Here is a 22,411-nt window from a genome sequence, read left to right as displayed (position 1 = left end):
CCCAAGCCTGGATGTTGACCAGGTCTTGCTGCACACAGGCATGGACTGCTCCATTATCTGAGGAATTGGGAATGCAACTGACACCAATTATCAGCGAACATCCCCACTTCTGACCTTATGATGGAGGAAAAGTCATTGATGAAGCAGCTGAAGATGGTTGGGCCTAGGATGCTGTACTGGAACAGCTTGGCTAGAGGTGCGGCTAGTACTGGAGCACAAGTCTTCAGCACTACAGCTGGGATGTTGTCGAGGCCCATAGCCTTGTTCTAGAATCACATTAGGGAATCTGGCAAAAAGTCTGGAAAGACAGACTAGAGAGACCAATGATTTTCTCCTTCCCAAACATTATTATGTTACTAAATAAAAGTTTAAACTTTTATTCTTGGTATTTAGACTCGAGATTTTAATTGGATGTGTCAGGAAGATATCACAATACCTCACAGTGCTCCCGATAGAGTAGCTGGAAAGCCTTGATGTGTTCCATGGTGATACCGTCTGGCAATGTCTTTCCCTGCATGTCTATTTCAACAAATTCTGGTAGAGCCCGAGAGGCATCTGTAATATATTGTACAATGAAGAATACAATCACAAGATAGTTGGCTTGCAATAAAAGGTATCAAGCACTGAGAAGTGAATCTGCCGTAGTCTTGATTAATAGTGAGGCCACTTGTATCTGGATGAGTGTGCTTATTTTATAGTTCAGTGGTCACACATTTGAGTTCTAGAGCTATCCAACAATGGAATCTGTCAACTTCAAATGCACACAGTTTAGCAGTTGTTCTCAGACCATCAGATAAAGCAACTAACTGGAAGGATATGGGGAGAATTGGTACTAATTGTAAATCTGCAACATTTGTTTGGTCAGTTACTGAAAAGCCTTGGTGATGGTCTTGGAGATGGTAACCACCTGCTGACTGGTAGTCTTGTAAGCTGGAGAAAGCTGTGTGAAATTGGTCTACTTTTTGAAAGAAAAATATTGATAATGCTCCCTCAAAAAAATGTTTTATAATTTGTAATAGTGTGCAGTAATATTTAACCCTGGATAATTGATACTTTGATAAGCAGAACAGGTTAAGTTGTGAGGAGAACAAAAATAATAGAGCATCTTAGACAGTAAACACTCAATACATTGAGTTTAATGTTTCCAACATAAGATTCCACACTTGTGTGTGCTTTTCCAGACCATTAACCCTGTGAAGCAGTTTTCTGATTTACTTGCTCCATACAAACTCTAGACTTTTCACCTTGAACAGCTCCCAATGGGAGTGCAAATGACGCCCTACATTCATTCATAGGCATATGAAGAAATTATTTTCAACAATATATATATTTTACAAAAGTTCAATAAGGCCATCGCAAATACTTATTTAGATTTTCCACAGACATTTATTTATTCACGTAAAGGGTCATTACTTTCTGTAAGGCTCAGAGCCATGCCTAGTTATGAAATAAAAGATGTGTCTGAACAGTGGGAAGAATGAGACACCGCAATATCCAGAGAAGCCACTAAAAGTAAAATTGTATGAAGAAATATTTTGTTTAATCTATTTTACTGATGAGGTGAAGAGAGATGAAATAGTCAATACGTTACAGTTCATGACTACCTTAGTTTGCAATGCAAAATACATCTAGCTGCATCTGTTACAGTGGAATTTACCAGGTTAGTGAAACTGTTCTGGTAACTTACCCAAAAATTGCTGATACTGCTGGACCTGCGCGCTGATATCTGACAGGCCACCACCCTGCTGTTGCCCAACTCCCATACCATTTGTCATCCCCTCCACTTTCTGGATGGGCTTGAGTCTGCAGCAGGAAGGAGAAAACGGACTGAAATACAGTCCATTCCTTAATGGTCAAAGTAGCATTTTCCAAAACAAAAAATGAAATATAGAATAAAACTTACTTTTTCATTTGATCGCAGAATTGAAAACGGACTGAAATACAGTCCATTCCTTAATGGTCAAAGTAGCATTTTCCAAAACAAAAAATGAAATATAGAATAAAACTTACTTTTTCATTTGATCGCAGAATTGTTATGCAGGGATAATGAATGCTCTGAAAGCAGCATTCCATCACAAATGGTCTCCCAAACACAGACATTGGTGCAATAGTGATTTGGAAGATTATATCAAAAATGACCCCACAGTGCCACTACTATGTGTGCCATCAGTTGTATTTACAATAACATTTAAATACAAATCATGCAGCTTCTCACCTTATATTAGCAGGTTTACCATTGTGACAAAAGCAGCACTGAGCAGCAAATTGCAGGACACCATGCTACTCAACATGCTACTGACACTGCAATTAATCAAGAAATTGGAATTCTTCATTCAGGATTGGCGGGATGTGACGAGTAGTGGTCCCCAAGGATCTGTACTGGAGCCTCAGCTTTTCACCATATAAATGAATGACTTGGATGAAGGAAGAGAGAGTTGTATATCCAAGTTAGGAGGCACAGTAAGTAGTATAGATGGGAGTAGGAAATTACAAAGGGACATAGACAGGCTAAGTGAGTGGGCAAAACTATGGCAGATAGAGTACAATGTGGGGAATTGTGAGGTCAGCCACTTTGGAACTGAGAAAGGCCAATCGGAATATTTTCTTAATGGTGGGAGATGAGTGGATGTGAAGGAATAAAAGGATTTAGGAATCCATATACATAAGTCACTAAAAGCGAGTACACAGGTACAACAGAGTGATCAAAAGGCTAATAGAATGTTGGCCTTTATCTCAAGTGAGTTGGAATAAATGCTTCAGTTATACAAGTTTGGGTGAGGACCCCACCTGGAGTACTGTGTTCAGTTTGGGCAACAAACTTCAGGAAATACGTATTGGCCTTGGAATAGGTACAGCACAGATTCACCAGAATGAGACCAGGGCTTAAATTATGAGGCTAGGTTGCACAAACTTAGTTTGTATTCCTTTGAGTTTAGAAGATTGCGGGGTGATCGAATCGAGATATTTAAAATGATTTGTTAGGGTAGCTGCAGAGAAACTATTCCTCTGGTGGGGGAAACCAGAACAATACAGCATAATCTTAAATTCAGAGCTAGGCCATTTAAGAGGGAAATCAGAAAACACCTTTTCACACAAAGGATTGTAGCAATCTGGAATACACTCCCTAAAAAGGCTGTGGCAGCTGTGCCAATTGGAATTTTCAAACCTGATTGATAGATTTTTGTTAGGTAAGGGTATCAAGGCATGTCGAACAAAGGTCGATAAATGGAGTTGAGATACAAATCAGTCATGATCTAATTGAACAGGCTCAAGGGCTGAATGGCCTGCTCCTGTTTGTATGTAGGATCCATCAAATAGCCTGGTAAGTAGGAAATACTATGCAGTGTTTAATAGACTGGGATAGTCAAGAAGCAACGTTCCTTTAAGTTGAAAACTGCGGTAAAGCAATTTGCTGTTAACTGAATAACTTCCAGTCTTGCTCAATGTCCTCGTTAATGTATTTAAAAAAAAAAAAAATCACCTGAAGCAAATTTGATCAAATACAAAGTGCAGATATTGGAAGATAATGTGTTATTTGACTCTGGAATAAGGATTATTGGACAGTCTCATACGCGTTTCTTCTCATTAATCAATAGCAAAGATTTACTGAAACCCTTTTGACAAATGTTCAGTAATATCAGATCTGTGTGTAGTTTGGAAGCTCCAATGGATACGACTATAAAAAGAACCAATACATCCTTTATTCTGGAAACTGAAGAGTTGGCTTCAAGGTATATACTTCCCTAATCTGAATCAGTTGTTGATTTAGAATTGATGCAAATCATCAGCGGCAGCATGAATGGGATCCATCTCTCACTCACTCACCTCTGTTTCTGTGTGAATGGCTGTTGTCTTATGGCCAGATGTTGCTGATCCTCTATCAGTCGAATGAGTGGTGAGTTTGCTTTAATGCGAAGCCCATAATAATGATATTTTGAGTTTCCCCTATAAATGGAGGAAAACTGTTGATGCACAGTAGCTTGAGGTAATTTCCTAGAAAATGCATACATGGTACTTACATCTACATTCTCTATAATAATAATAATAATAAATTAATCCTTTCTGTCAAATAATCCAAGTCATAAACTGACTGATCCCAGTGGCCAATATCTGTACTGAAACTTCAAGGTATTACTTAACAGCATATGAAGTGTTTTGTTATGCCGCAGCTCTGAGGTAGATTCAGTGTATCCCTCAGAAATCAATCTGACAATTCCAACTGAAAACAAGGAATAAAAGGAAAAGGGGCTGCAAAATAAATCAAATTCTATGTTACCCCTCCTATTCTCAGTTGTTCTAGATATTTCTTTCACTTTACATTTCTTTTCCTTGTATCTTCCTTGTAATTTTTAGAACGATAGTCTTTTATCTATATTTGCTCTTCCAATAAAATAGTTCTATTCTTGCTTAATGTCACAACCTTGTTAAAACTTGTCAGAAAACAAGCTACTAATTATGCTAAGGTTTAGTCTTATCCTCTTTCGCTTTCTGCAGAATTCCCCCCCCCCCCGCCACTGTTCTTAACTTCATTTTGGACACGCTGGTCTTTAGGTGCAGTGCCCACTCTGGCCACACAGTGGTGCTACCACACAATGCCAAAATTATATTTTTAAAGGAAAGATTAAAATATAGAAGCACTTGTTTCAGCTCTGTCGTCACTCATGCTATCATTCTCAGAGTTATATAAAGTTATTTTTTCATGGGAAAAATGGTAATACGTGTCATTTCAATAGGTCCTTCAGATATTTGCTCCAGCCTTTCCTCCCTCAGAAGCTTACTATGAAATGTTCCATACCTGGGCAGTGCTAGGTGATGGTGCACTTCTTCCAGAGTACATGCAGACAAAATATCAATATTGCTGCAAAAGTCTGGTAGGTTTCTTACTATAAAAATTGCAACATTGGCAAGACAAAACAGTTGCATCAGAGAGTTGTCAGCAGCAGGGGCAGTGCTGATCTGTGCCATTTTCATGTGAACAAATGTTGTGAAGTTCCAAATGTATCACAAATTTACATAAAAATATTAAATGTTAGCTCATGGAAATTTGTTTGTTCTGAAAGTTGCAAAGTGTCAGCCGTGGCTCAGTGGGCAGCACTCTAGCTTCGGAGTCAGAAAGTTGTGGGTTCAACTCCCACTCCAGAGACTTGAGCACAAAAGTCTAGGCCGACACACCAGTGCAGTACTGAGGGAGCACTGCACTGTCGGAGGTGCTGTCATTTGGATGAGACGTTAAACCAAGGCCTCGCCTTCTCTCGCAAGTGGGCGTATTTTGAAGGAGACACAAGTCATTTAAAAATAAGGTAATTTAAAGTAATTTGCTGTCTTTGCTACTCTTCACCTTTTCGATTTTGACCATTAATCATGTGTGAGTCCTTGGAGCAGAGAAGGCCAAGAGGAATTTTAATAGAGGTTTAGAATCGTGAAGGATTTAGATGGAGTAAATAAAGAGAAACTGTTTCCAACGACTGAAGGGTCGATAACGAGAGGGCACAGAATTAAGGTCATTGGGAAAAGAACCAGAGGAGACATGAGGAAAAATATTTTTAGGCAACAAGTGGTTAGGCTTTGGAATGCACTGCCTGATAGGGTGATGAATACAGATTCAATAGTAGCCTTCAAAAAGGAATTGGATAAATACTTGAAGGAGAAAAAATTGTAGGGATATGGAGAAAGAGCGGGGGAGTGGGACTAACTGGATTGCTCAAATTCGATGGGCCGAATGGCCTCCTTCCGTGCTATACTATTCTATGATTCTTCAGAGGAATTCTCCCTAGTGTCCTGGCCAATATTTATCCCTCAATTAACATAACAAAAACAGATTATCTGGTCATGATCATATTGCTGTTTGTGGGAGCCAATTGTCTTTCGCTACAACAGTGTCTACACTTCAAAAGTACTTAATTGGCTGTAAAGCACTTTGGAACGTCCAGTGGTCGTGAAAGGCGCTATAGAAATGCAAGTCTTTCTTTTCGTTCCTTCAAAGAACAGGTTTTCAAAAAATTTAATTTAGAATAGGAGCAGAACTGAAGGTAACTTACATTGGACCACTGGAATATTTCCTGATGTTAGTCCATCCATTTCAAGTTTAATGAATGACTTCTGAAACTCCCATTAAAACAATGATTCTGAACCCCCTGTAAAAAGGATAAAAGAGAAAGCTAACCGTGTGCCAAGTCTCCGGGTTCGGAGTCCCATGAATACTGATCGTATCAGTTTGCCAAATGAGGCAGCATTTACAGGCTCCAGTTTTTGCTCCTGACAGTGCAGCAGGTAGTGGCAGTATAGAGTGCTTCGGGGCAAACTCACTCCTTCCGCTGTTTCATAGTTATCTAATAACCACTGAACCTGTGCAAGAACAAGAGGAATGGGATTTCATCATTTTCATTCATTATTTCCTTGCAACACTATTTTATTGCGAGTTTAACTTAAGAAAATCTCTAGTTTGTCAGACTTTATATTTGTTTAGTGATACTGGTTAAAAAAGGACTACATCAACAGTACAATGTTAACTGAAACTCCACAGGAGAGGAACAAAAGACAATAATTCATGCATGATAATATTTCTTTAACACTCACTCAGAGAGTGCCATTTCACAAGTAATTGAAATAACTAATTGATCGCTGTTACAATGCCCACGGATATAAATAAAATAAATTGTGGTAGATTTTCAACTCGCTGCCTGGGTGCAAAACTGGCATTGCAGATCAGCTGTTACAGAAACCGCCCTATTTTAATTGATTTCAGTAGAAATGAAAATGAGGTGGTTTCTAAAACAGGAGGCCGACCCACAATACCATTTTCACAGCCGAGCGGAGAAAATTGAAGATTTACCCCCTTGTCTGCACTTTATAATTTTGTCTCCCTCTGTCTTTTCTGTTTGTTTTGCAACCGTTCTCTCTGCATCTCTCTATTTTTCTCACTCTTTTTGGCTCTTTTCTCATTCTTCCTCTCTCCCTCTTTCTGCAAGTCTCTCCACTCATTGCCTTTCTTCTGTATATCTCCCTCTGACTGCTCTTTCTGGAGGCATAAGATTCACTCACACATTAATGATATGTCACTGTTCCTAACAACATTAGTTTCACAGGCACAGGGGTGATTCCTTTGTGTTCAATGAGAATATACTAAAGGGAAAAGAATTGTGACAAAGCTCTCTGGAGCTGGTCTGTCCAATAGACAAAATAGTTCGGTATTTTTATAAAGCACCCTAGTTCATTTTGAATCAAATGTAAGGCTTGGCACATAAAAAAATTAGTGCCATGTACACTAATTCTTGTGTCACAATTTGCTGCAATATGTCCTAAAATGTCTAATTCACTGTCTGTTACAAAATCTTGCACAAGTTGAAAAAAAAAAGCTAATTATTATTTAAATGGAGAGAGATTACAAAATGCTGCAGTAGAGGGACCTGGGAGTCCTTGTGCATAAAACACAAAATGTTAGTTTGCAAATACACAAGTAATCAGGAAGGCAAATGGAATGTTGGCCTTTATTGCAAAGGGGATGGAGTATAAAAGCAGGGAAGTCCTGCTACAACTGTACAGGGTATTGGTGAAACCACACCGAGAGTTTTGCGTACAGTTTTGGTCTCCTTATTTAAGGAGGGATCTGCTTGCATTGGAGGCAATCCAGAGAAAGTTCACTCGGCTGATTCCTGAGATGAAGGGGTTGACTTATGAAGAAATGTTGAGCAGGTTAGGCCTACACACATTGGAATTTAAAAGAATGAGAGATGAAGTTATTGAAACGTATAAGATACTGAGAGGGCTCGATAAGGTAGATAGAGAGGATGTTTCCACTCGTGGGGGAATCTAGAACTGGGGGCATAGTTTAAGAATAATGGGTCACCCATTAAGAACTGAGACGAGGAGAAATTTCTTCTCTCAGAGGGTCGTAAATCTGTGAAATTCTCTGTCCCAGAGAGCTGTGGAGGCTAGGTCATTAATATATTTAAGGTAGAGATCGACAGATTTTTGAACGATAAGGGAGTGAAGGGTTATGGGGAGCGGGCTGCGAAGTGGAGCTGAGCCCAAGATCGGACCAGCCATAATCTTATTAAATATCAAAGCAGGCTCGAGGGGCCAATGGCCTACTCCTGCTCCTATTTCTTAAGTTCTTATGTTCTAAGTTAATATTCTATTACTTCTATAAGATGGTCCAATGCAATAAATGGGAGCTATGAAGTTGGGTTAATGTTCTTTTACGGCCACAATTAAATAACAACGTTGGTACAATATATCCACTATGCCTGTAAACAAATGTTTTTATAATATGCAGGAGAAAGTGTCTAGTCTTGTAATGCTCTGGAAAAAGTTTCCCTGCATCACTGGCTCCTCCACTCACATTCTCATGAGGAGATTCACCATAATTTGTCTGCATTCTATCACATTACTCGATTCAATACTAAATATGGAAGACAGACAGCAAATTATTAAAATATTTCTGATCTTGTATATTATGTTGTATGGGAATATCTTAGTGGCTATAACACAATTTGAGGGTTCAAATGACTACATAAAGCACTGAGGTGTCACTCTTGCAGTTTACAATACCATGAGAACTGTCAATTGGGATACAGCCACATAATGCTCTAAGCAGCTATTATTCTACATATTAAATGCACAACAAACATGAATAATAAAACTCTCATTTGTTTACTTCATATTTATTCCCAATTTTATCCCAGGTACTGCTCGCCCACAGATAGCATCCTTCAGCCAGGAGACTAGGATGGTCTGGTGCGCAGATTTCTCCACGACTACTGTCAATGCTGTTCCATGACAACAACAGGAAATACACTTGCTGTGCTGCAAGCCTATTATCTCAGGTTTTATTTTCCAAAAGAGCATCCCAAATTAGAAATGCATTCCATCCAGCAAAAACTGATTAAATTTGGTCTCAAAAATGGCATGCAATTTAGAGCGACAGGCAATCCTGTGACCCAGACCTTTGACCATCTGGTTGGGAGGCAGGTGTTCTAACATTTGTGCTACTGGACCACCCTTATTGAACAATACAAAACAGAAACCCCAGGGGAGTCAGCACTTGGAAGAGTTGACCAGTGACTCACTGTGGCTGGAGAGGCACGCATGGTGTGACTGTAAGACTGACTGGAGCTCCCCAGCATGTAACCTCCCTGGATGACATAGGTCCCTCCTCCTGGGTTGGCCACAATCTGCCCTCCCGTGACATACATTGGCACCGTTCCACTACTGACCACGTTCTGCGAAGTCACCGGTGTGGCAACCTGGTTTGGCGTCCCCTGAGATTCATAATAACTCCCGCCTGTGTTCTGGCTGTACAGCTGAGCTTCTGAATAAGGGTAGGTGTTTGAACGTCTGAAATGAAAAAGTATGGCAGCGGTTCCACAAAGATGGCTTTAGTGACAGTTTGCCCACTTATATTTAGAAGTGTTATATTACAAACCTGTTGTGACTATAAAAGCTAAACAAACCACATTAGGGGCCCTATGTTAAACGTCTTACTTTGGTTACCCAGGAGAGGCATGCTAACTAATTTGTTCCACATATCTTCACTTTCCTCCAAAACACAGCAGGCATTTATTATGGTAACAATATAAAATGCATGCATCAGGTAGATCGAATGAATTTTGAGTTACGAAATATGCTCATTCAGAACATTTAGCATAATATTGCATGTATTTTTATGTATGTGAAACATTTTGGAATGTCCTGAGTGATGTTATAATACACCACATAAATGCAAACTCCTTCTATAAATAAGAAGCAAATTTAAAAAAAAGCAAATAACAGGAAAATATTTTTTGCAACAAAAATAAAATAAGAGTGTCGCAAGTTTAAATACGATATTGCCTTGTGATGGTTCCTGTACATTTGCTATAACAATCTGAAATTCCGAGATGAATGGTTAGGTAATGATTAGAATAAAGCTTTTTTTTTTACAAACAAAACCCGATGACTTTCCAAAATTTATTTAAACAGAAAGATGTTTGCTATATCGGTCAGCAAATATATTATAATGCAAACCTACTGTATAGCACTCGTGCGGATATTCAACCAGCAAGTATTAATGTAACACCAGCAGCCTGCAACCTTGAAAATCAGTCTTCCAAACAGGAATTTAAGGGCTGGAATTTCAGCTTTTGAGATTTTGGGGCGGTAATGATGGCTCTGATACCACCTGGAAAAAGTTTGTGCCCTCGTCTGCAAAATATGAGGTTCCATGATCGGAGGTGCGAAATCAGGTGTTATACAAGGAAGTTTTTGCGTGCCAGCTGAAAATTGCGGTGTTAAATAAGTCAGAATAATGTGCAGGACAAGGTTGTGCAGATGCCCTAATTTTTGTTGATTACGCTTATAAATAGTTTCTTTGATTTAATGGACTTCATTGTTGTTCAGTGTCCTGCAACATAACCTTGTCTATTGTTTTTTTTCTTTTGGTGGGGGGAGCTTTTGTTACTTTGCTGCAGTAAAATGTCTGTTAGATCCTTTGCCATTGGTGTCTTGTGCATCATTCCAACGTTCACTGCAGATGTGCCTTTATGGGGGCACATAGCGTCCGGTATTAGCTCCGTCCCTCAATTTCCTCCATTTAGGAGAACCGATCCATCATGAGCTGGCGACGTGCAACTCTTGGTCCAGCAGCATCTCCACGCTACCTCCTCCATGGATGACTATCCAATGGGGGCCTCGCCAGGCTCCTCTTTGTCGTCCTCCTCCTCCTGAGGTGGGCCTGCAAATCCCCACTGGCAATGCCTGGTCCCTCATGAAGGCCAAGCTGTGCAACATGCAGCACACCACAATGAATTGGAAACGTGTTGATGGGAGTATTGAAGGCTGTCTCCAGAGCGGTCTAGACATCGGTCTGCCTGTAGGAGATGGCATATCTCTGTCAGCACTTCCTTTCAGAAGCTCAACCTTCTCACACACTGCTCCTCAGAGAGTTCGAGGTATGAGCATTGGTGCCTGTAAACCCGTGGGGGGGTGAGCCCTCTTCCCCAGACGTTTTTGGCTTCTCTTCATCCGTGGCCCGACATGGCCAAGAGCCCTTGTTGTATCCTGATGCCGCCTAGCAATAGCATGGAGGACAATACGCTGGCGAACTAGTAATGCCACTATTAAATTATTTCAGTGACGATGTAAGGAGATTGTAATGGCAGATAAAAGTACTACTTTCAAGTCAGAGCTTCTCGCAGCTTGATGTGTAAACGTTATAGTCAATGTGGCCTGCGATGCAGGAGCCTCCTCCCTCAAATTACATAGACCGCAAGTACCGCCTATTGGACCGTGGGAACGCTTGGTTTTTCAGGCGTTTCCTGGGGGAGGGCATACAATGGGGCGTTGATGCCTAATTTTGCATCCGTTGCGCTAGCGGAACATTGCACAATGATTGACGTCATGATCTCAGTGAAACGGGGCGGTAAAAACTGGCCGCCTGCCATTACATCTTAAAACACCCTCCAGGGCGCTACCAGAGGCACAAGGGAGCCGAAAATCCAATCCTTAGAGGTGTTCAAATACCCCACATCAATTCCTGTTGGTTGGTCAGTGGTAGAAATCTCTAACTGAAAATCACTTAAAAAAAAAACAATACCAACTAATTTAGTTTGCTTTAAAATGCAACTACTGTTACTGAAATCAGCACCCGACATCTCATTTGTGGCTTTGGTTATTGTCCTCACTCACTGAAATTTAAATGGTTTTTCATAATTACCCAATGTATAACCACAGAAGCCACTTTGCTTGTTGACTTCCTTCAAACCCTGAATCTTTCACCTTTAGGATGTATAAGCCAGCTATTTTGTGAGATTACCGACTTTTAAATAGTTATTTTTGTTGGCATTTTTCTTTTACTTCCATTCTGATGTTTTTCCTCCCTTCAAGCAATTTTGACCACTTTATGATGATCCTGTTGCTCTCTGATACAGTTTGCGCGCTGTGATAGGATTATGATTCACTCACATGGATCAACATTATTAGTGGCTCTCTGGTTCCATGCTGTGAAGGCCCTTTAATTCCATCACATAGTGTAACTATACAAACTTACAGCTTTAAAAAAAAACACAAATTCCATTATCATGTATGTTCCTTTACCAGTTCTTGAAGTATTCTGACAGACATTCTTTCTACTCACATTGTGCTTCCTGTATAGCTGGCATCACCCCCTTCTACATACTGCACCTGGTTCGAGTACACATGCTGAACTGGCTGCACTGGGACCTGTTGTAACTGTTGAACCTAAATATGGAGATCGTCAGGAAGAAAAAGTTAATTAGGGTGCACTATTTATTAGTTAAGAAACCAAAATATCAACAGCAAGATTATATTCCATTTGTGTTGGAAGTATAATGTTAGATCACCTTCTTTAATATGGCCTTCCCATTCAATTAATATGACTCAACCTCTACATTCAATGGTGCTAGTGGGAGGAAACATTTTACATTTCTGGAAGCCTGCAAGGCATCAAATAGCATAATGGCAATAGTGCCTCCATTAATCAGTGTGTAAATATATAGAGAGGCGTGGTACTGGGCTGTACGAACCAGGGAGGTGTCGCCTTCCCTCCTCCGATCACTGTTCAGCAGCCCGGGAAGCTGGGGAAGGGAAGAGTCAGGTTCAGCTGTGATGTCCCCACAGATTGAATAGTCCACCAACATCACTGTTGGGGCTCACACATAAAGGATGGCCACTTGCCAAATTACTCGAGGGTCACCACCTGCCATATAACTGTACCCGTGCATGAGTTACCATTTCGAGGAAAGGAAAGTGAAGAGACAAAATCAGAGAAAAATCTGTATCAAAATAGAAAGCATAATAGTAAATCGAATGGTACTACAAGATACCAACCCACATCTCAGCTCTAATGCTGTTAATTAATGTTTGCATTTAAAATAATGCTATTATTTTACCATGTACGCAAGTGCGTAATTTTGAAAACACAACATTTTCACCATTCATCTCTATGGGAGACCGTTTCTTTTTAATGAAGGATTTATGAAATGGAAATCCTGCTTGACAAATCTTCTAGAATTTTTTGAGGATGTAATTAGTAGAGTGGACAAGGGAGAACCAGTGGATGTGGTGTATTTAGACTTTCAAAAGGCTTTTGACAAGGTCCCACACAAGAGATTGGTGTGCAAAATTAAAGCACATGGTATTGTGGATAATGTACTGATGTGGATAGTGAACTGGTTGGCAGACAGGAAGCAGAGAGTCGGGATAAACGGGTCCTTTTCAGAATGGCAGGCAGTGACTAGTGGAGTGCCGCAGGGCTCAGTGCTGGGACCCCAGCTATTTACAATATATATTAATGATTTAGATGAAGGAATTGAGTGTAATATCTACAAGTTTGCAGATGACACTAAGCTGGGTGGCGGTGTGAGCAGTGAGGAAGACGCTAAGAGGCTGCAGGGTGACTTGGACAGTTTAGGTGACTGGGCAAACGCATGGCAGATGCAGTATAATGTGGATAAATGTGAGGTTATCCACTTTGGTGGCAAAAACACAAAGGCAGAATATTATCTGAATGGCGGCAGATTAGGAAAAGGGGAGGTGCAACAAGACCTGGGTGTCATGGTACATCAGTCATTGAAAATTGGCATGCAGGTACAGCAGGTGGTGAAGAAGGCAAATGGTATGTTGGCCTTCATAGCTAGGGGATTTGAGTATAGGAGCAGAGAGGTCTTGCTGCATTTGTACAGGGCCTTGGTGAGGCCACACCTGGAATATTGTGTTCAGTTTTGGTCTCCTAATCTGAGGAAGGATGTTCTACATTTATTGGCTAACACATTACCTCTGTTCCGGTTTACAAAAAAAATGCTTAAGGCAACAAGAACAGCTATTCTTTGGGCTGACACGGTTTTCAAAAATTAGAACTAAAGGTCCTAGACAACATGTGAATATTTTCAAGGGTCCCATACACACAGTAAAGTTTTATCACTGCTACTTTAGGAGAACGAGTTATCTCCTTAACAGAAATAAACTGTGCTATTACTAAGATACTTATTAAATATTTAAAAGACAAACAGAAATCAGCACAACTTGTAAACAGTAAACATTCCTTAAAGGAACTTGAATAACTCAACCTTCTGTTCATCTTTATGGTTATTTCCTATTTGACCTACTTTAAGAGCAGTTGGTCCTGTTCCAAAAACCAGTGCCTGAGGGACACGCTGGACCTTGACTCGCTGCTCAGGGCTGGCTGGTAACATGGAGAAAAATGGAACCTGCTCAATAATCACTTTCTGCTCTGTGCTGGGAAGATGCTGGGGAGTAAATCGAATCACTTCGACTCTTGGCGCTGAGGTGGAAGGCATCATGTGTAAGACGTGCACTTTGTGTTCTGGACTCAATGCTTGGGAGTTTCCTAACTGATGTTCTTCATGGATACTGTTCTTTGAGCTGGGAGAACCGGCAACTACCTGCAGCTTCTGATCTTTCTCTATCAAACTGGAAATCTCATTCTCCGTGCTCTAGTGTATAATATAAGCAAATTATTCTTACTAAATGAATGACTCTATCAGAATACATTCACAAGGGTGGAAGATGGATGAACATGCCAGTACTGAAAGGAATTGGACCAATAAAGCAGGACATCTTTCTAGTGGCTCTTAAATATCGTAATTATTAACTTTCGGATATCTCAACCCAGCTCGAGGACTCAGGCCTTCAGTACAAAGTTATTCATAATTTAAAATTTGGAAAAATCTAATTTGGAAGCATAGCTGGATATGAGAAATAGAAACAAGCTGGTACTGTTGAGGTTGATGGGGGGGGGGGGGGGAAAGGGTTAAGGTACATAATCTGTCCTATATGTATCCTAGAACGGTTTGCTGATAATACTGGATACAAAAATAATTCCATTCCCCAGCATGGTCATCCCTCATCTTAGACACAAAATTCTAATTCAATATATAGTTTAACAGAATTCTTGAAACCACCCAATATGTACATTTTATAATACTACAGGTGCAGCACCCCGAATTCGGAACCCTTGGGACCGAGGCTGTTCCGGATTTTGCGTTTTGCCGGATTTTGGAATGTCTTTCTGATGTCATGAATCCGAAAACACCTGAGCCTTGGTTCGGGTATTTCCAGATTTCGGAACGTCAGCAGCGGGGTGTTCGCCGGGCGATGAGGTCGCCGGCCGGGGCCCCGCCGCCAGGGAAGAGAGCGGGTGGGCCTCGCCGCCGAGGAGGTGGTCGGGTGAAGCCCACCGAAGAGCTGGTTGGGCAGCCCCATTGCGGAGATGGTGTTCGGGCGGGCCGGCGAGGTGGCCTCGAGGTAAGGGCAATGGCGGCGAGGCGAGGCCCAAGGTCAGGCGGCGGCGAGGCAAGGGGCAGTGAGGCGAGGCCCGAGGTCAGGCAGTGGTGAGGTGAGGCCCGAGGTCGGGCAGCGGCGAGGCAAGGCCCGAGGTCAGGCAGCGGCGAGGCAAGGCCCGAGGTCAGGCAGCGGCGGGACCTCGAGGTCGGCAGGTCCGGATTCCGGAACATTTTACGGGTTCCGGGCCACCCTGCCACAAATCAGTCCGGAGTCCAAATTCCGGAACTCTGTATTTTGGACGTTCAACCTGCATCATATCTACATGGGTTATGGGGACATACATTATCTAGTTTGTAAAAATGAAATAAAAATGACAAACTGTATGTTTGTCCAATATAAGCACTCTTACTATAATTGACAGTTGCCCTCAATTTAAGTTATTTCATTTCTTTGGGAAGGATTCGGTGATCCTGGGTGCCAGACACACCAAAAAGTTGGTGAACTACTACAGAGCAAACTTTAGTAGATCAAAGAGCAATTATTCAAATAATAGTCAATACGGGTTAAGTTAAATTTTCTGGTGAAAAGCAAAATGGATACCAAGAGATGGGGGCCTAGAAACTTGTCTCGGGCGATGGCACAAAAAGGGTGGTATCTGATTGGCCACCCATTATAATGTAGTGCCCGATATGGAACTGAGCATCAGGCACTGGGTACAACGGGCGGCCGATCTGATACCGCCTGTTTTGTGCCACCGCCCGAGATGAATTTCTAAACATATACTTCAAAACAGTAAGTTAACTTAGAGATGTTTTTTGCTACTTGCAGAGCTAATGTACAATACTTGTTTGTGTTTAGTTTTAAGAGGTGCAAGGAAAAGACCAGTGATATGTCATAAGAGATTGAGGACAAGACATTTTAAATTCAGATAGTCTCTTCATTTCAAACCAAACAAATCCTGAGACCATCAAGCTAAGAGCTAGATTTGGCATTAATGTCAGAAAGCTATTTAAGTGAACATATGGCCTAGCTCCAATAATTTTGATTTGGTTTTGTTCATTTTAGGTTCAACGTTGATGCAAAATCTATGCTGGTAATAAAATGATGAATTTTCTCATTTTATAAGAAATCTAATCCTGACTGTCTAAATGCAGATTATCTAGGATTTGTGCCCTGGATTAATGGTGAAATGTTAAATTACCTACTGTGAGCACAGCCTACCTCATCTTTTGGAAGCAATTCATGCAAATTAATAGGTAATCAGTCAACAAGTAAAACCATTGGGACACTGTCTCTTTTAAGTGCAATTACTGTAATGTGGATTACTATACCCACTGGATATTCAAGCCTTAATCTGAAGCATGCCTCATTTTTTTCAAAGAATAGCAGCAAGACAGAGCATAGGCTCTTGAACACTGTATTTTCCATGTTATTTAAATCACACGCATGTTGTTTAGTCGATATACATATTAAGTCACAAAGCTGTATTAAAGCCAACTCAAAACATTATAAAAATGCTCCAATGGCTCAACAACAACTTTCATTTATATAGCACTATATAACCTAACAAAATATCTCAAGACGCTTCACAGCAACGTTATAAAACAAAATTTGACAGCGACCACATAAGGAGATATTAGAACAGGTAACCAAATCGTGATCAAAGAGGTAGGTTTTAAGGAGCATCTCGAAGGAGGATAGAGAGGCGGAGAGGTTTAGGGAGGGAATTCCAGAGCTTAGGGCCTAGGCAGCTGATGGCACGGCCACCAATGGTTGAGTGAGTAAAATTGAGGGTGGGCAAGAGGCTAGAATTGTGCAAGAGGCTCTGTAGTTAAATGTATGAATTGTGTAGTACTGAGCTATGCAGATCATAGTCTAATATTTTATTGTTGCTCTGTGCTGACCGAACTCACGAAGAACAATGCCAGGAGAACAACGTTGGTGGTTTCCAAGCTAGGAAAGGGGAGTAAAAAAATCAGCTTTAGTTCTTTTCCTGATGCAGTAACTACAACTAAAAAGCACATGTCTGATATCAGGTAAGAACTGCTTCAAGCTCGGTTGTGATGCCGCCATCCTCTCTCCCCTCTGGTTAAATAGCTAACCGTCAGCATCTTGGCTACACAAGAAGAATTAGATATTTGTGTAGGATAAACAGAGAGATGCCTTTAGAACTGCACTTCAGCATTAGTTAATGCCTTCAGCAGAAGGGAAGAAAAATGAGGAGAAACTTATAGGGCATTGGTGAACTTGCCGCCCACTTCCGCCCAAATTCCTCTGCAACATCCGCCTAGTGTCACTTTCAATGTGGCCTGGAACGGGTGGGAGGGGAGAGCTGCTGGGAAGCGCCCGCTGATGGCTGAGTAGCGTAGGTGGACTCCTGCCCGCCGAAATTAAAAGCACTGTCTGTTAAGGTAAGTTCATTTTTAACCCTAGTAAAACAGTTAAAAAATATATTTTTTTTCCTAAAACATTTAATTTAATTCAATTTCAATTAATTTTAAACATGTGAGGTGTATTTTTTTATTTATTGTGTTGTGTTTCTGTGCTTTTGGGGGCATCCTCATTGATAGTAATGGGAGCTTGTACAAACGGAACTCAGCATTATTATCAATGAGAATATTACATTGCGTTTGGTGGTCCAAGCCCATGTGATCCCAGGATGCGCTTACGTTTCTGGGATGCGTGGGCCTCTGCGCTGGGCTGCGCATCTATGTCTCGGAACACCAGGTACTTTCGTTAACATTTTTTCGGTCGGAGGCATCCGCCCGCGGGAAGCCTCCAACTGCAATTTTTGGCTCAATGTTCTTTATTTGTCTCAGTTTATGGCAGTCATAATTGTTCATATTTTGGAGTGGAGTCATAATTAATGATTAACAAAATTGGTAGTGTCTATAATTTGGTCCACGAATTCATTTAAGCAGAGTAAACATAATAATAGAGATAAAAATGTAAACAACAATGCATACCTCCTGAGAAACATGAACTTGCTGCAGTGCTTGTACTGATAACTGTTGAACTTGGCTGGTTTTAGCAGCTTGAGGTGTCGTTTGCACAACAGATCTCTGTAAGACAAAATAAAAATCAATTAATTCTGATTTGAGCTTGACCTGCAGGATCAACTTTCTTTCTAACTTTATTTTCTGCAATGTCTAATGTTTAATATTTCAATAGCTAATCTGTCATGTGGAGATCCAAAGGGATTGCTGAACAAAGAATCTTGTTCAAAGTGTTTTCAAACTGCTGCACATGGTTCCTCCTCTCTAGCACAGCAGAAATAACACTGAGAACATGATAAAACTAGAAAAGTCTTCTTCTGATCTGAACTATGGGAGTGTCAGTAATGGTTCCATAGGGAATTTCAAAGATTCCCACCCCAATTGTGTCTGAGCTGGGAGAAGGCAGGATCAGCTGAAATGCTGATCGTTGGGATTCCTTATGGTGCCATTCTCCGATGCTGCTCTGAGTGACATCATGGAGCAGTTTTTTGCAGTGAGGAGATATGGGATGGTGGGTCCAAGCTGAGCTGAAAAACAGAAATTAAAGTAAGAGTATATCCTAAACAGCAGATGGGTTTCAAAATTAATTTTCAGAGGGGGATCGAAGCACTTTATATTGAAAGTTCTCTCCCTTACACTTTGCTTTTCTTAGAACTTTACTGAACACTTTCAAACTGTTGCGATGACAAATAGTTGTACAAGAACAGACTATATGGCCTATGCATAAGTACTCTGATGTTTCCCATTTTCTTTGACGTTTGCAAAAAGATAATTTTGGCAATCATTGTTAGACAAAGATCTGGACACAAGTAATACTTTAACATAGAGTCAAGAACAACAATTAGGAGGACTGTGAGGGGAAAGCAAAACAGAAAATATTTCCAATATTCTATATTATCTATCTTTGGCAAAACACTTTTAAAACACATGGGGCCAAAATTCGTCCTTTTTATAGCCCTGTTAGGCGCAATTTTTTTATCGCCCAGGGTCGGTGGCCAGAGCTCCCCCCCTCACCCCCCTTGGAATTTCCCCTGGGATTCTGCAGGCAAAGACAAGATTGTGCCATGCCCCATGGCTTTCGCCCCTGGTGGGGGCGCACACGGCAATGACGTCATCACGGCAGATGCCGACCCCTTACTGTCCCGTGCCGACCCCTTTGTGTCATGTGGGGAAATGGGCCTGCCAATGGCAGCCGCTAACATGCAGCCCGGCATCCCCACTTGGGTGCCAGGCCGCTGGCCCGGCCAATACCCTCGCTGGTGGCCCAGTGGACTTTGCAGCGGCCCTCCCCTTTAAGAGAAGGGGAGGGACGTTGTGACGCATTAGCGCGACGTGGCAGCGCGCCGCGGAGGCCATTCCCGCCTCCAACACCGCCCCGCAACCTTTTCTCTTTCTAAGTGCCCAATTCAGCAAGATTTAGTGGCCCATCTTGCCGGCGCTAAATCTTCACTTAATTCAAATTGTGTGCCACAAATGGAGCACAGGGCAATTTAGCCCTCGTGGTATTCCTATTTTTGAAACTGGGCCATAAGTGTTTTAATCAATACTCTGGGCAAGAATCATCAAATCGAAATGGCTCAGAATAAATCTATGCAGTTAGCAAGTGTGAGACACAAGCTGTATAGAGACCTATAGCTAGATACAGGCAACTCTCGATTATCCGGGTACCTCGGGGATTGGGCTATGCCGGGTAAAGGATTTCTCCGTTAGAGCAAGTTGACATTACAGTTAATGCTTACAGTACTGCAGGTGTGCTCTAACCAATAGCTGCAGCGTATCTTCTAATCCTTGAATTCTAGTCCTCTAGATCTAAAGACCATTAGGCTTGTTGATTACTTCCTGTAACTATTCATGGCATTTTAATGAATTATGAGAGGCAGTGGACCTATGTGCAAGCAGCAGCGGGAGCTGAGGCAAGGCAGAGCACTTAAAAGCAAGGCTCAACAACCAACATTTGAAAGGAACATCAGAGTTTCAAAGTGACGTCACGCACACGGAATTTTAAATGCCATTACAACAGTTTCCCGTTGCATCCGTGTGCGGATAATCGAGGGTTGCCTGTATATAGCTTTTCACCTTGTTCTTTCCATTTTTAAAAAAGCTATGAACCCCCTAGATAACAAATGTACAAAATAAAACACTACTGGAGTTGTTGACTAACCAACCTCAAACAATTAGTCTACAGCAGACCCAAACACGAGGTGAGAAAGCGCCAGTGGTGGAAGGTTTTTGGGCGCTAACTGGCCTACTCAGTCCCCAATACGCCGGGCAGGAAAGCACATGCACATTTACGGCAGGAAAAGAAAAAAATTGACATGCAGTGCCCGTGTCTGAAATAGTTGTTAATCCTTTGCATATGCAACTAAGAGGCCCAAAACCTGTTTGAGGCCCTCACTGCAAGATTGGTTTGCCCAGCTTCACTCAGGAGAACCAGACCATGGGACTACCAACAAGCTAAGTTTTGAAATAAACTTACCTGATTGTGGAGTAGGAAGATATCAAACAAAAGATGTCACAAAACATACCCCTGTGGGACCCCACTAATGACACAGATGGCAATCCCTGTACCACCACCCTCTGGGTTGTAGGTGTCAACCAATTATAAGAACATAAGATCATAAGAAATAGGAACAGGAGTAGGCCATATGGCCCCTCGAGCCTGCTCCGCCATTAAATAAAATCATGGCTGATTTGATCATGGACTCAGGTCCACTTCCCTGCCCATTCCCCATAACCCTTTATTCCCTTATTGTTCAAGAAACTGTCTATTTCTGGCTTAAATTTATTCAATGTCCCAGCTTCCACAGCTCTCTGAGGCAGCGAATTCCACAGATTTACAACCCGCAGAGCAGAAATTTCTCTTCATCTCTGTTTTAAATGGGCGGCCCCTTATTCTAAGATCATGCCCTCTAGTTCTTGTCTCCCCCATCAGTGGAAACATCCTCTCTGCATCCACCTTGTCAAGCCCCTCATAATCTTATATGTTTCAATAAGATCACCTCTCATTCTTCTGAATTCCAATGAGTAGAGGCCCAACCTACTCAACCTTTCCTCATAATCAACCCCCTCATCCCCGGAATCAACCTAGTGAACCTTCTTTGAACTAAGTATATCCAAAATAAGTATACCCTTTCGTAAATATGGAAACCAAAACTGCACATAGTATTCCAGGTGTGGCCTCACCAATACCTTATATAGCTGTAGCAAGGCTTCCCTGCTTTTGTACTCCATCGCCTTTGCAATAAAGGCCAAGATACCATTGGCCTTCCTGATCACCTACTGTATCTGCATACTATCCTTTTGTGTTTCATGCACAAGTATCCCCAATTATGCATCCAAAATGTTTCCACTGATCCTTGCTTTCTTTATTTTCAGTACCAGCCTTTCCAGAGGCCTTATTGAAATCCAATATCCATTGCCTTGCCCTTAGCAAACCCCTTTGTCACATCCTCAAAGAAAACCAATACATTAGATTGGCAAGATCTCTCCTTCGTGAATCTATATTGGCTATCTTTTATGATTTTATTTGTATCGAGATACTCCATGACCTTATCTTTACCCCCAATGAACGTCAAACTCACTAGTCTGTAATTACCCGAGTCACTTTTGGTACCTATTTTAAAAATAGGAGTACCATCTGCCTTTCTTGTCCCCAGGCACCTCCCCATCAGTGATTTCTGAAAGGTTTGTGTCAGGTTCCTGTAATTTCCTCTCTTAGTTCTTTAAGGATTCTCAATGCATCTTTCCCAACCCGAGACTTAAGAACATAAGAACATAAGAATTAGGAGCAGGAGTAGGCCATCTAGCACCTTGAGCCTGCTCCACCATTCAATAAGATCATGGCTGATCTGGTCGTGGACTCAGCTCCACTTACCCGCCCTCTCCCCGTAACCCTTAATTCCCTTATTGGTTAAAAATCTATCTATCTTTGACTTGAAAACATTCAATGAGCTAGCCTCAACTGCTTCCTTGGGCAGAGAATTCCACAGATTCACAACCCTCTGGGAGAAGAAATTATTTCTCAATTCGGTTTTAAATTGGCTCCTCCGTATTTTGAGGCTGTGCCCCCTAGTTCTAGTTTCCCCTACCAGTGGAAACAACCTCTCTGCCTCTATCTTGTCTATCCCTTTCATGATTTTAAATGTTTCTATAAGATCACCCCTCATCCTTCTGAA

General features: G+C 41.4%; 1 protein-coding gene across 3 annotated transcripts in view; it reads right to left on the bottom strand.

Moving 5' to 3' along the window:
• Positions 1-22,411, bottom strand: part of LOC139237921 (MHC class II regulatory factor RFX1-like) — a 152,743-nt gene that overhangs the window by 30,101 nt on the left and 100,231 nt on the right. The window contains exons 1-9 of one of the 3 annotated variants that reach the window (XM_070867221.1): positions 18,613-18,654; positions 18,207-18,302; positions 14,103-14,450; positions 12,113-12,216; positions 9,069-9,336; positions 6,164-6,345; positions 3,826-3,945; positions 1,688-1,827; positions 437-555 (exon numbers count right to left, since the gene is read on the bottom strand). In XM_070867221.1, coding sequence (XP_070723322.1) covers positions 437-555; positions 1,688-1,827; positions 3,826-3,945; positions 6,164-6,345; positions 9,069-9,336; positions 12,113-12,216; positions 14,103-14,297 — 1,128 coding nt within the window. In that variant the 5' untranslated portion in view covers positions 14,298-14,450; positions 18,207-18,302; positions 18,613-18,654. Of the gene's footprint in view, positions 1-436; positions 556-1,687; positions 1,828-3,825; positions 3,946-6,163; positions 6,346-9,068; positions 9,337-12,112; positions 12,217-14,102; positions 14,451-18,206; positions 18,303-18,612; positions 18,655-22,411 lie in introns of those variants that run through there. The other 2 variants (XM_070867218.1, XM_070867220.1) reach the window with 2 other exon arrangements.

This window comes from Pristiophorus japonicus, chromosome 24 (genome assembly GCF_044704955.1).
Source record: "Pristiophorus japonicus isolate sPriJap1 chromosome 24, sPriJap1.hap1, whole genome shotgun sequence".
In the NCBI taxonomy this organism is placed as follows: Eukaryota; Metazoa; Chordata; class Chondrichthyes; family Pristiophoridae; genus Pristiophorus; species Pristiophorus japonicus.
The sequence above is the reverse complement of the archived record's forward strand: the minus strand, read 5'-3'. Positions and strand labels throughout refer to the sequence as shown.